We start from the raw sequence: 14,398 nt of genomic DNA on the forward strand, positions 1-14,398 counted from the left end.
CACCCTTCAGTGTAGGTCTAAACATGCCCTGTCTTGAGCACCAGGGCCCAGATCCTCACTCCCCTGGGCATTTAGATGCAGATTAATACCATTGAGGAGCTGGCCCTATATACCTTAGCACTATAGACCCAGCGTAACATTTCCAGAAGTGGCTACGTGAATTAGACACGGAGGAGTGAACGTCAATGGGACTTGGGCCAAGTGCCTTTTTACAATGCTCAGCCCCGGCTGAAATGAAAGGATCATGTCTTCTGCATTTCATGATTCAGAACCAAATCAAAGTGCTTGTACCCGGTCCTAATGGGTGTGGGAGACTGCCAGGTTTTTTGGAGATGGCAATACGGCCAGGGGATTGATCGTTCTTAGCTAAGCTCCTTCTCTTCCTCCCCCATCACTCATGCACAGCCTCTCCCTGGGGACTGTATTGTATCTAGTTCTTACAAAAATAATTTGAAACAATCAACTAATTTCAACCAATGGGAACTGCAGATCATTCTGCCTTTTCCAAAGGCCAAGCAACAGCTGGATGGGAGGAAAAGTGGCCTAGCACGCAGAACGAGGGTCTGGAAGCCAGGTGAAGAGCTGCTGATTGGCCAACAGCATTCTATTAATGCATGTTTTAAACTTCTCTAATCATCTGTGAGTTGGAATCAGATGCTTGTCAGTACTCACAGGTTTTACTAATGATTTCCTGTGATGGTTGCCTGGGTCTTTTGAACAGGGGGCAGACAGACATTCAGCTCATGAACTAAGGCAGTTTATTGGTACACCAAAGAAAACAAGACGTACACTAGAATCTCAATGTTACTAGCCTTACATGCTTTCAGTCAGGTTCCTGGTCTAGTGCCTGTCAGCGCTAGCTCCCACAAGCTCCTGTTCTAACCTGCAGCAGCTAACTGGCTTTTATAGCCCTGCAGATTCCCAGCAGGCTTGAAGCCAGCCAATCAGAGTAGCTTGCTCTCTAAAGCTGCCTCAGGTAGCCTCCTTCTGTCTTCCAGCAGCTGTATAACAACTCTTAACAACCATTTCTCCAGGGTTTGCAACTCATGAAGCTATGGTTCTCCTCTGCAGACAGTGTAATGGTACTGCAACCTTTGAGCTTTCCTAGACAGGTGAGTCAACCTTCCTTTCAGTTAATCCTCTGTCGGAAAGGGCTAAAAAAACTGCAGCACCATTCACCCCTATGCTGCTCCCTTTCCCAGCTCACTAAGGGGACACGGTACTGCTCTAAAAATGTTAAATAATTGCTCCTCAGGGCTGATGAAAGTTTGGGGAATACAGTGTAATTAAATGTTTGTGAGTTTTGTAACTTAAGTGCATACTTAATTGCTCTGTATAACTTTCCCTCCAACTTAGTCAGGAGTAATAGGATGGGGGAAATGGTTTAGAGGCAGGAAGCTGATCAAGCAATCTGTGGTGTACTATGTTCACCTTGCAGTCCCCTTAGAAGGACTAGGTCTGAATCGCACTACTGACTCCAGTGCACTTTCCTGACCCAAAGCTGCTCAGAATTGGCAATAAACAGGTTCATGCATCACACCTCATGGTCCTGGAATTTCAGCAGTGAGCATCACACCGTATTTCAATCTGTTCCACGGGGCCAGGGGTTCCCTCCAGCTAAAGATTTGGCAACAAAGTCTGAACTGGCCCAGGAACGAATATCTTATTTAGCAGATTTTGCCTCTTTTCTTTTTCATGGAATTTCTCTGAGCAGGTCATACGTTTCTCAGATTTGCTATTCAGAGGGTAATGGACACACATTGTTACTGTAGGAATTCATCATTCATGTTTGAAATTCAAGTTGTGTTGCTTGATTGGGATGGGTCAGATAAGTCACATGGTATTGTCTCTCCTCCAGGATTGGATGAGAACACGGGTACTACTCCCCATGTACTGCTTAAAAACAAACCCAGCATTGTCCAATCAAATTGATTTAAAAATTGGAATAAATAGCTGCAAAGAGTTCTTTTGGCACGATTCATCTATATCTAGGAAATACTTTGCCTCTCCAAGTGCTTAGCACTTAGAATATAAAATGTAACTAAAATACACCCTTTCACCAACAATTTTTGCAACAGTCTTAGCTGCTGCTTTCCTAGGAGAACAGCATTGAGGACGGGGGCGCTGGAACAATTTGTATAGTGGGGGTGCTGAGAGCCCTTGAACCAAACTGTAAACCCTGGATATGATGGAAACCACTTCAAGCCAGGGCGTGCTAGTTCCAACCCCTATGAATGAGAATTTAGCAGTTCTCATTCCTTAGGAATGAGCAAATCTGAAAGTAACCCTTGACTGTGACCTGCCTAACTCTAAGGCAGCTGTTCCATGAGGTCTTTTGACAATGCGTTGTTTTATTTGCAGTGTTGTAGCGATGTTGGTCCCAGGACATTAGAGAGACAAAGTGGGTGAGGCAATATCTTTTATTGCACCCATTTCTGTTAGGCCAATAAAATATTACCTCACCTATCTGGTCTCTCTGGGATTCTTAAAATCCAGTGATAGGGATATCTAAACCCTCTCATTCCTGCTACCCTCCAAATCTGCACTGTAAGTACAAGATGGATTGGTATGGGGAAAGAAAAGGCCAATGGTTTAGTGTTACACGACTACATGACCGCAGTTACCTTTAACAGCTGGAGAAAGACAATATACCCCCCCCCCCCCCCCCCCCGAGTAATGCTGAAAGAGGTGTAGGGATATCTGTTATGAATCAGAGAGATATTGCAAAAGCGAGTACAAAATTGTACTCAGATAGAACGATGAGCTACTGGTTCAGTGTTCCACTGCTATTTGACCACAGTTACCTTCAACAGCTGGAGAAAGAGGATATAGATCTCCATAGAGTAATGCTGTTTAATTCATTTATCAGAGTCTCTGCAGCCCCCTTTTTAAGGCAGGTGGGAAAACAAAATATGGAACAAAGTAACTCATCTGTCTTCAGAGTATTTCAGAAAATAAAACAAACTCATACCAGCTTTTGTTTAAAAGAAACTCAGTTTCTCCCTGCAGCAGCACTATCTTTGTTCTCTGCCCATTATTCCACAAAACACTATCTGATGTCTCAGCATCTGACAGTTCTGGCCTGAAGAAAGAATAAAGAAGGTGACAAAGGGAAAATAGAAGGCCTGTAATAAAGAAATGGACCAGCTGGATAGACACAGGTCTGTGGTGCTATAGACACAGGTCGAGGTTTTGGCATACATAAGAGATTGTCAGATTCCATCACTACCTCAGTCCAGGGGGTGGCTAAACAATTGAGCAGCCTATAACATAAACAACCAAGACTTAGGAACAAATTCTATGTATTTTCTTTACTGGAGGAGAGAAGTCCCACAACTGCATCAAAAACTGGTGCTAAATCACTCAAAAGCTAAACAGTAAAATATTGTCAAAGCCAACCCAAGTGACTGAACTTTTTTCATTTGGACAACAAAAGAGCATGTTCTCCAGAACTGTGCGACTTCACACGTTGCCATAGCGGGAGCCTTTGGCTTCTCTTTCGCGCACGATGAAGATCATTCTTAAGATATTTTCACTTGCTGTTTAACTAGGAATTAAAACTCTAAAATTCTTAAACAGTTGAACACAAAGTCTTATACTAACAGCCCCTCTTCTTTTTAATAGCAATAAACAGCGACGCTCCTGGCTGTATGCAGTAGACTCTCCCCGTTGCTTTAGGTCAAGCACTGCCGGATGCAGGGAGGGAAGCTGACAAATCTCTTTGCAATGGGCTATCTGAACCACAGCCAGGACTGGGTGCTGAAAGGACAGACAAGCTACACTGCACCAACCATCACTTTTGCTACGCTCCCAGCCCAGGGGACAAGGATTCTGAAGTTGCCCTCCAGTGTGAGAATTTAGTGTCCCCCAGTCAGTATTATAGGCTGATGGATGGTGCCATCAGGCCTGTCCCTATCACATGTAACAACTACCTCAAGAAGGCTCTAACGGCCCTAACAGATACCCCCAGCAATGGGCTGAGAGCATCCAAACACCTCTGTCTAAATGAGAACTAACACTTCCCTCCAAGTTCCTTTGTAATATGGAGGCATTTCAACCCCAGCCAGCCTCCCTGCTCAGCCACCGGAGAGGGTAAATGCACTGATGCACAGAGCTCAGCATCAGGAATACAGGCGGCCAGAGGCGCTGGGTCCTTTCAGCTGCAGTGTTTCTGCAGCATGTGCTGGTCTTTGGGGTCATGGGGGCTTTGCCAGAAGAAGTACTGGTGGTTGAGGGCTGCCTTAGCTGAAATGCGCCTGTCGGGGTCATACAGTAACAATTGCTGCAAAGAAAACCAAGAGGATTTGGGGTTTTATTTTTAAAGCAGGATGTTTAATCGAACCAAATGCAAAAGCTTTCAAATAGCTCAAGTCAGTGCCGCTTCCCCTCTGCTAGACTCTGGCCTCCAAAGAGAACCAATTATTATATGGTGCCTTTATCTGACAGCCCAAGAGGGCTTTACTGACTTTACTCAGGTGTGGCAATATCCAAGTTGAGTAGCTAGAGACTGATATCCCCATTTTCCAGATGTGGAAACTGAGGTCCAGAGATGTGATTCACCTAAGGACATAGAGTAGCAGGGCTTGGTACAGAACCCAGACCTGCTAGTCCCTAGGCTGGTGGCCAACCACCAAGCCACATGGTTTCCCAAATATTTAGAAAAAGGAGGGCACCCCAAAAAGTCCTCTATGGGCTGCGGTCATAGACCTTGCCTGAGTTGGATCAGAGCCGGCACATTGTGCCCTGAGCATGTGCAGGGTAGGAGTCTGTTCCAGACAAGCACGCTGGCCACACTGCTGCAGTTGTACTTCATAGTACACAACTCCTCCGCCCCCTTCCCCTCCCCGCCCCCCCGGTAAATCACTGCCCAATAACCCATCTTGGATAAAAAAATCCCAGGCAAAGGAACACTGTAAATGGTGAAATCCCTTCGATCAGCCTATGTTTCCTAGAGGGTTCTACTAAGTGTAGTTTTAAACAGCTGTTCCATGACTGCAGGATTTTCTTACTCTATTTACTAAGGGGAAAAAACACTACAGCATGAATGTGTATTGAGATTTATCAATATACACCCATCCTGCACCACAGCTACTATGTAGCACTTAGCAACCTACGTTACTAGCTCTGATGCTGAATGGGGCTGGGACTCTGTTGTTAAGAACAACATTCCAGGTGCAGTCGTCACACATACAGCTCAAGTTTGTCCGTTTTTCAGTGTGGAAGACATTGGAGGGACGTTAGAAGAGAAAAACAGCAATCACCCCATTACTCCAGCCCTCTGAATCTTTTTAGGTGCTCAGATACCACAGAGCTGCATGTGCTACAGGAACCTGAATAGAAAAGATTCATAGCGTTTACGGCCAAAAGAGACCGTTACAATCATAGTGTAACCGCCTACATAGCACAGTATTTGACCCAGAGAATTTCCTCCAGCAATTTGTACGTGGAGCCCAGTAGAACTAATCCCTACTCCCATGCGGGAACCTTTGTGTCCAGCGGATCCAAAATACAAGAGCACAGCTCAGGGGTGAGGCACAACACACACACCACTTGACCTGCGATTTGTCATTTCAGCTGAACACGTGCTCCCCTTTGCCCTATTGGCAAGAGCTGAGCCCCCCAACACCGGCTCAGAACTCACCGCCAGTAAGTCTCGCCCATCCCGATCCAAGTTCGGAACGATCTCCTTCATCTCTCTTCTCGCCCACCTGGGAAAGTTTCCTTTATAGTCGGGAAGCTGGGTCACCCCCGGCCACGCTGCCTCGGTGGGCGTGCCCAGGGTGCGGAAAATCCGGAAGAGCTGGTCAATTTCAGAATCCCCCGGAAACAGGGCTTTTCTTGTCACCTGGGAGCAACCAAAACACCAGATCCAGGCCATTAAGTTTCCTTCACATTATTCCCTAATAAGAATAACGTTCATCTCCGATATAGGGCAACCCTTCCATGGCAAAGTAACGCTAGGGAAGTGTTTAGTGACTGTCTAGAATACAGTAAGTGATGGGAAAGTTAAATAACATTGCAGCTGCTTGTCCTCTTCATTCCACCACCCCCACCCCGGGCTCTGTTCCTCTCTCTGATATATGTACAAACACCTGCTCCCCTTCTCCGCTCCCCTTGCAGATTTTGTCCAGCTGCACCAGCTCCCTCCCCATTGATGGCTCTGATCCCTGAGGGCATCCTCTGCTTCTGCCCCTCTAATGTGGCAGCAGGCCCTAGTGGTGGCAGCTAGGTCCGTCTTTTCCTTGTTTCAAGCTGCTTTTAAAGGAATCCAGACTTTTTGGCACGTGAGGTGACATGCCAGCTCTCTGCAGACCACAGTGTGAGAACCTCAGGCGCAGGTGGACATGAGTTCTGTAATGCAGTCTTCTTGCTGCACCCAGCTCTTAGCAGCAGCTATCCAAGCACTGAGGTTAAAATAGGGTGGCCATATTTTCCCAAAGGGAAAACGGGACACTGCACAGGGCCGGCCTGAGGCCCTCCTCTCCCCGCCCCATGCATGGGGCTGGCCTGAGCGCCCCCTGCCACCAGCCCAGGGCCAGCCTGAGCCCACCTCCGTGGAGCCAACTCAAAGCCCCCCTCTACCCCAGGTACAGGGCCAGCCCAAGATCCCCTGCTGGCCAGCCCAAGATCCCCTGCTGGCCACCCACAGGGGGCTGGCTCGGTCCAAGCTACTCTCCCGAGCCCGCCCTCCTACGCAGGGCTGGCGTTGCCACTCTCCCCCCACATGTTCCTCTGCACCCCGCTAGGGGTTGCACCCCACTTTTTTGGCAAAACTAGGCATTTGTCCCCTTTGTTCTTGGCAAGAGCAAAGGGGACAAATGCCCAGTTTTGCCAAAAATATTGGGACGGCCAGGACAGGGCTTAAAAAAGGGACTCTTGTGACCATACGTCCCATTTTGGCCAGCCCAGGTTAAATTTCCCCCTGATGCAGAGGGCAATTTTTGGAAGATTTAAGCGTGCATATAGAAAGAAACAGGCTGTAATTGGTGGCTAGTTGTTGTGCTGGGTCCTGTCTGCGGGGAGTGAATTTTACTCTGAATGCACAATTAAGAAGCTGCCAACTTCCTAGCTGCCTGTTCTGTGGTGTATTCCCAGTGCCATCCAGGACCATGGTAAGAAATGGATAAGCGTGAGCCTGAATAGCATGAATGTCATGTTAAAAAGAAGGGACCATTCGCTTAGAAAATGGTTAAACCTATTCTACCATTTCTGCAAAGATACAGCCAATGCTCCAGACATCCACCGCAGTCGAGTAGTATTTACATCCCAGCAAGATTTCGGGGGCCCGGTACCATAAAGTTACCACCTGCAAGAAACCAAAACAAAAGCATTACTGCAGGGGTAGACCATTTTTTGTCAAGGTCCAGACTAGAGAAGAAAATTAAAAAAAAAAACCAAAAAACCAATGATAAGTAAATAAAATTTCGGGGTCTGTTCAAAAGCATCTGGTGGTCCAGACTTGGCCCACGGTCCACCTATTGACTACCCCTTCTTTAGTTTAGTTTCCCTTGGCAGGTACACACAGTTCTCTGCTCTTAGCAAGGGACAGTTCCTGCTGTGTCCAGCTTGGAAAGATTCTTTATGTACAACATCCATCTATGCCCCCTCCAATCACACAGGAAGTGGCATCTAATCAACAGTGCAGGCCACTGTAGTGCCCGATACACAGATTTTACAGTGATGGGCATATTAGAAATTCATAGATTACATTATTTTTCATAAAAACGAAGCGTTCTTGTAACACTTTAGAGACTAACCCACAAGGACTCCTTGTTGTTTTTGTTGATACAGACTAACACGGCTACCCCTCTGAAACCATTATTTTTCATAGGAGTCAAATAATTCAGATGAGATAAACCAGAGAGTGAGATTGGCACTAAGATACCCAGGTGAAGGCACCTTAGATCAGATGGGACACAGCCATTACCTCGTGAGTGTAAGTGCGCAGTGGAACCCCGAAGGCTCTAGCCAGACCAAAATCTGCCAGTTTGATGGCTCCCACTTCGTTGATAAGCAAATTCTGAGGCTTTAAGTCTCTATGAATGACTCTGTGCGAATGACAGAAGTTCACACCCTGCAGCAGCTGGAACAGATAGCTCTAAAAGGAGAGATTTCAGACATCCATGCAATGAGACAATGTGGAAAACTGGGCTGGTTTAAATGACAACCTTTTGCAATATGGTAGATCTTCATTAAGGAAGTGTCCAACAGCCGTATGGAAAATATTTCACGGTTGCAATATAACTTCAAAAAAGAACTAGATAAGTTCATGGAGGGTAGGTCCATCAGTGGCTATTAGCCAGGATGGGCAGGGATGGTGTCCCTAGCCTCTGTTTGCCAGAAGCTGGGAATGGGCGGCAGGGGATGGATCTCTTGCTGATTACCTGTTCTGTTCATTCCCTCTGGGGCACCTGGCACTGGCCACTGTCGGAAGACAGGATACTGGGCTAGATGGACCTTTGGTCTGACCCAGTAGGGCCGTTCTTATGTTCTTAACTTCTCTCCCACAGCCCAGATACTGTCACCCAAGCTCTATTCAAACCCATGACAGAGGTTCTGACCACAACCCAGCAATACACTGACACGTCTCTATCCCAGCTGCCTTGGGGAGGGAAGGAGTCAAATCCACGCTGTGCTGTCACTGCCAGTGCCAGCAGCGTGTTGCTCAATATAAAACCAATTAGCAGTAGCTCCCTGGACTGTCTCCCCCAACATCACTTGTTTTGTTGTTGGTCAAACAAGCTGAGAAGTCTGGAAATGGCTGGGAAATTAACGAACCAGACAATACTGTCTAGAATCTTTCAGATCAAACAGCACCTTGGGCCTGACTTGTAGAGGTGCTGAGCACTCGCCGCTCCCACTGCCTTCTGCGGGAGCTTACCAACAATTTCCACTATCAATATAAAGTCTAACACACAGCGGAGCAGTTCTGGGTCCATCCAGCAGAGGGCAGCAGGTATAAACACAGCCTTACCCGCCTGCAGGTATTTTGCCAAGGTGGCAGTCTTACTTCTCTAAACTTCGTACCTTTACCAAACTTAAAGGGAGCTCCCCTGTCCGGGATGAGTCCATGTACTTTTTCAAGTCCTGATTCAGATACTCAAACACCAGATACAGCTTCTTCTGACTGTGCACAACATCTAGAAGCCTAAGAACAAAACACAACCATACCCAGTCTTATTAAAAACAGTCCTGACCAGCTTTATACAGCAGTGCTCCAAACCAATACTTATTTCTGTAATGAAACAGCGGTAGAACAGGACAGGGGGTAACATAGATATGTTCTCTTCTAGCAGGCCCACAATCCCTCTGCAGGCTTCTTTTCTTCAGCAGCTGAATGGAATAGGATTTATTTGAAATGCCTTGTGCCTTACTAGCTATTCTCTATCTTCTCTACATTGTATTAGCAGCAGCTAGTTTGTAAGTGGGACAATAGGGCCAGATCACCAATTTGTGTAACTTGGCATAGCTCCATTGAAAGGCAGAGCTATGCCAGTTGAGGAGCTGGCCCGTTGTATCTGGTAAGACTGGAGGGAAGAGTTTGGTGCGGGTGGCAAACCATCCTGCACGTGAATGGGCATTCCTGAAAAGAACAAGGACAGCCTGATGAAAGCAAAAATGTAGCCAATACGCATTAGTTGGGTCATGGTGGATTCTCCATCACTGACCATTTTTAAATCCAGATGGGAGCTCTGCTCTCGGAATTACTGTGGGGAAGTTCTCCGGCCTGTGCTAGACAGGAGGTCAGACTAGATGATCACGATGGTCCCTTCTGGCCTTGGAATCTATCGGTACGTCTACACGGCAATACAAATCCCACAGCACTGAGTCATAGGCGCCGACTCTGTGGGTGCTCTGGGGCTGGAGCACCCATGGGGGAAAAGTAGTGGGTGCTCTGCACCCATCGGCACCCAAGCACCCTGCCCCGCCTCACCTCCGCCTCCTCCCCTGAGCGCACCCCATCCCCGCTCCTCTGCCTACCTTCCAGTGCTTGTCACCACCAAACAGCTATAGCAAGGAGGGAAGGGGGAGGAGCAGGAACATGGGGCGCTCAGGGGAGGAGGCGAGGAAGAGGAGGGGCCAGGGTGGGGATTTGGGGAAGAAGTTGAATGGGGGCAGGGAGGAGGCAGAGTTGGGGCGGGGACTTTGGGGAAGGGGTTGGGATGGGGGCGGGGCAGGGGTGGAGTCAGGGCGGGGGCCGATGGGGGTCGAGCAACCACCAGCGCCAGAATAAGTCGGCGCCTATGCACCGAGTCTTAGCACTTGGGTCAGCTGACCTGGGCTTCCAGGGCTCAGGCTGCAGCTCTGTAAAACTGCAGTGCAGATGTGCCGCCTCGGGCTGGAGCCTGGGCTCTGAGACTCTCACCCCCGCGCGGGTTCTCAGAGCCTGGGCTCCAGCCTCAGCCCAAACATCTACACTGCAATTTTATAGCCCCATGAGCCCGAGTCTGCTGACCCGGGCTGGCCGTGGCCGGTCTGTGGCTTTTTCAGTGAAGTGTAGATGTATTGAGTCTAGCTGGAAGGGTAACTGTGATCTGCAGCATTCTGCTGCTGCTCTCCAAAACAGCCACTCCAGAGCTGCAGCTCTGGCCTGGATTTTAAGGAGGGGAGAGGAAATCTTGCTTGGGAAGGTCTTTCAGAAAGGAGCACGCCTTGACTAGGAAAGCTTGGTTGTAGCTAGGCAGTGCTGGCTAAGGCTGAGAAAAGGGGCGAAGTTAACCAACCCCCCGAGAGTTGGAACCCTGCTGTAAGACACCCTGTTGTTTTTCATAGCCAAAGCATGGCATTCGGTTTCCTTGGCCATCTATCTCATTTCTGTTTATTTGGTGTCTTATTGTCAACACCCAGACACACTTTTTACATCATGTTTCCTGCATTTGAATTTCTCCACAAAAGTCTCGCAGCCACCGTCATCTTCTCCATTAGCTCGGCAAGGTGACCAAGTTTAAAAACAAAAAAACACCAAGAAAATTTCCAGGGGAAAAACAAAGTTTAAGATGCTCAATGGAGAAAAAGGCCATTAAATTCTCTTCAGCACTAATGCAACCGCAGAAGGAAAAAGAAACACAAGACGACAACAAAATTGTAAATTTGCTCCACTTTGAACGCTAATTCACGCTGTTCACAGAGATTGTTCATCTGATTTTTTAAGTTCCACACACTTCTTAATGTGTGGCTGTGTCTAAAAATATAACCCATCAACTGGAACTGTGGCCTTTTCCATTGCCCTGTGTCAGGGTAATGACTCTGAATAACACTCAGGGACTTTGATAGGCACTTACTGTTTGAAAAATAGCTAAGTGGGTGGTTAGGGCAAAGGGCGAGCAGAAAACGATTTTTTATACGTGACTGACTGAGAAATGCCTTGTCTGTTTCCTTTTTATCAACAACCCTTTTACTTGGCACACACAAAGCTGGGAGACGTTGGTTAACATCCTTATGCTCCTCAGCTTGACACAACTGCACTTGATCAGTAGTGAGTGAGTCATATTGCAACGACCCGATCGCCCCAATTCCATGGCCAGACTGAGTGCTTCTCTTACCTCACTATGTTTGGATGCTTAAGTTCTTTGAGCAGAGAGATTTCTCGGATTGCTGTACTCGGAACCCCTTCTGTCTCCCTATGGGAGAAAAACAGACTTTATTGCATTCCCATTATTTCCTGGGGTGATATTAGCAAGTAAATGCCAATTCAGCTAGTCATGTGGCTCACAGACGTCTTCCTTTCTGGCCTTTCTTTTTGGTGGATACTCACAGGGGCTTAGGACAGAAAATATAAGGTTTCTCGATCTAGGACCCTCTCCATATGTATCTAGACAACTTAGGCCTAGATTTTTAGGAGAGCGCAGGATCAGATTTTCAAGTGCTCAGCACACATAACTGGGGCCAGCGCTCAGTCATACATGTCATTGTGGGTGAGGTGTGCGCCTGAAAATCTGGCCTTTCTTTATACAGCCAAGTGAGAGCCCTAAGCCAGCCTGGTTGTCCCACTGGCATGCACAGAGTAGGCCGAGCCAAGTTCCAACAAGTGTTGGCCCTGGTTTGAGGCTGTCCATGCTAGGGAGAGAACTGCTTTCAGACCAGCTTGAGGAGGAGCATGCGGAGGGAAATGTTAGGACAAGGAGTGTACAAGCCAGTTTCTGTGGCACAGGCTATCTTAGAATGCTTGTTCTCAGACTGAGGCGCGTTTCCCATTCCTGGCGGGGAGCTCTTAGCTTGTCATGCTGATCAGTAAGTTTGAATGAGGGGTGAGGATTGTGTGCAATTAGGAAGGTTAGGGCTTGTCTACAGTGCAGCACAAACTGGTCTGGCTAGATGATGGTTCTCGAGTATGGTTTGGACACAGCTGTGCTTGATTACCATTTCAAGCTTGACTGGAGATGGTATGGGTTGCTGCTCCCTTCTGGACCAGGTTTTGATCCTAAGAGGTCTAGACTATTTAATTTTTTAATTAATGGAGATATCCTATCTCCTAGAACTGGAAGGGACCTTGAAAGGTCATCGAGTCCAGTCCCCTGCCTTCACTAGCAGGACCAAGTACTCATTTTGCCCCAGTTCCCTAGGTGGCCCCCTCAAGGATTGAACTCACAACCCTGGGTTTAGCAGGCCAATGCTCAAACCACTGAGCTATCCCTCCCTCCACTGAGCTATCCCTCCCTCCTTGACTATGCTATAGACAGGCCCAGCAGGGCACTATCGTGGCTTCTTAATGCTGTGATGTGGGTTGCCGAACCATGTTACAACAGTAGCTGTGTTGACTAAACATTTCAGACACGGTTTCAAACCCTAGCGTTGGCATGACCCTAGAGTTCTGGCTTTGAGGTGGAATGTGTGAGCTGGACCCTGGTTGGGAGCGTGGACACTCACGAATCCAGACGGATCTTCTTCAGAGCCACCAGCTGGCCTGTTCGTTTGTTCCTCGCCTTGTACACCACTCCATAAGTGCCTTCCCCAATCTTCTCCACCTTCTGGAACACATCCTGGAACGTGTCCATGGTCCGTCGGCAGGCTTGTCACTGAAACATTCCTCCATTCATTAGTCAGAGTCCCACTTTGCCATTTCAGTCCCGCACATTTTAACATTGCCCTCTGCTTCAGAGTACCAGCAGGCCCCGCCTTTCAATGAACATCCCAGAAACTGAAGGTATTGTTGGATGGAAAAAGGTACTGCAATTGCATTAAACCCTTTCCATCGCAATATCCCATCCGTTCCCTAACCCCTGCAAAGACAACTCCCTTTAATAATACCCCACAGTGTAACCACATTCAGCAGCCTAAAGGCATCCAAACAAGAGCCTCAAGGCATGTCTCATGGCAGTGCTACTCTATAAACAAATGTGCATATCCCAAGCTGTGCTACATACTATACAGAGGCAGGGAAGATGCTTGCCCTCCAATGCAAAATCTCCAAGCTGTTTCAGTTCAGTGCCTCAGGCAATTCTCAAATATCCTGGGTTCAATTTCTAATGCACACATCAGTAACTAAATACCCCTCCTGAATTAAATAATACAGTTATTAGGCGAATACATTGGAGAAAATGACTAGTAGTCAGAGGACTGGACTGATCCTGACCATCTAAGATCAATCTCTCGCTCAGAGATGCCTGTCTCTTCCTGTGACTTTGAACAAGCCACTTACTCACCCTGCCTCACCTTCCCCTTTTGTTAAATGGGCTTGGGGGCTGTGAGAATGAGTTATGAATTAAAAGCCCTATTAGCGCTAAGTATTACTGCTATGTACCTCTTAACAGTTCAATACCATCTGCTCTATTTTCAACCAACAGTCTCCTAATTAGGTGTAAAACCATTTGTCCTTTCCCAGCCCGAGTAGCCCCAGGCCTCCCTGTATTAAACTTCCTAAGGCCGACTCTGATGGCCTGTAGAAAATGGTCCAGCTGCAACCATGTCCCTTTTAATGGGCCAGAATTACTGTATTGCTCTTCCCCCTATATGTCTATGGCTAGCATTTCTGCATGAAAACTGGCCCCTGCAGCCTGTGGAGAAAGAGATCTAATACTTTAAAGATGGATTTGCCATAATATACCAGCTTTCCTTCAATATTTAACTTAAATACTGTGCGGTTGGAGGGTAGGTTTTAAGGCAGGCATATGCAGCCCCTCCTATGCAGGCTGGGCAGTTTCTGCACTCAGTTTCCTGCGTCCAGTGTGAAATGGCTGTCTCCTCTCCATGCCCATTGTATGCTCCTGCCCACATGCTCATCTCACCTTCTCAGTGTAGCCTTCCTGCTGATCTACTGGGTTGCCAAAGGGTCAAAATTCATTCCACTCTCGTGCCCAGGTCATTTGACCACTAGGGGGAGACAATTTAAAATGTTAGTGTCTAAGTTACAATCAAATGCACTCACTGGTGCTGGCCACTGCTGGGGTAAGAGGAGGAA

The 14,398-nt window shown here is 47.5% G+C and overlaps 1 protein-coding gene across 2 annotated transcripts; it reads right to left on the reverse strand.

Annotated features, from left to right (window-relative positions):
• Positions 1-2,975: 2,975 nt before the first annotated feature.
• Positions 2,976-14,279, reverse strand: CDK3 (cyclin dependent kinase 3). 2 transcript variants are annotated; one of them, XM_034789936.1, is made up of 8 exons: positions 14,226-14,279; positions 12,868-13,016; positions 11,544-11,621; positions 9,028-9,148; positions 7,928-8,098; positions 7,205-7,306; positions 5,642-5,845; positions 2,976-4,282 (listed from the first exon to the last, which is right to left on the reverse strand). In XM_034789936.1, exons 2-8 carry the CDS (start codon positions 12,993-12,995, stop codon positions 4,157-4,159), a joined length of 930 nt encoding a protein of 309 aa, XP_034645827.1. In that variant the 5' UTR covers positions 12,996-13,016; positions 14,226-14,279; the 3' UTR covers positions 2,976-4,156. The 2 variants fall into 2 exon arrangements, with proteins under 2 accessions (XP_034645827.1, XP_034645828.1); XM_034789937.1 differs by lacking the exon at positions 14,226-14,279 and adding an exon at positions 14,045-14,188.
• Positions 14,280-14,398: the final 119 nt, after the last annotated feature.

This window comes from Trachemys scripta, chromosome 14 (genome assembly GCF_013100865.1).
Source record: "Trachemys scripta elegans isolate TJP31775 chromosome 14, CAS_Tse_1.0, whole genome shotgun sequence".
Classification (NCBI taxonomy): domain Eukaryota; kingdom Metazoa; phylum Chordata; order Testudines; family Emydidae; genus Trachemys; species Trachemys scripta.

Coding starts and splice junctions, on each gene's coding strand:
- CDK3 (XM_034789936.1), bottom strand. CDS start 12,995: ATGGACACGTTCCAGGATGTGTTCCAGAAGGTGGAGAAGATTGGGGAA. Junction 9,149..11,543: donor AAGCATCCAAACATAGTGAG/GTAAGAGAAGCA, acceptor TTTTGTTCTTAG/GCTTCTAGATGTTGTGCACA. Junction 8,099..9,027: donor TCCCTTTAAGTTTGGTAAAG/GTACGAAGTTTA, acceptor CTCTCCTTTTAG/AGCTATCTGTTCCAGCTGCT.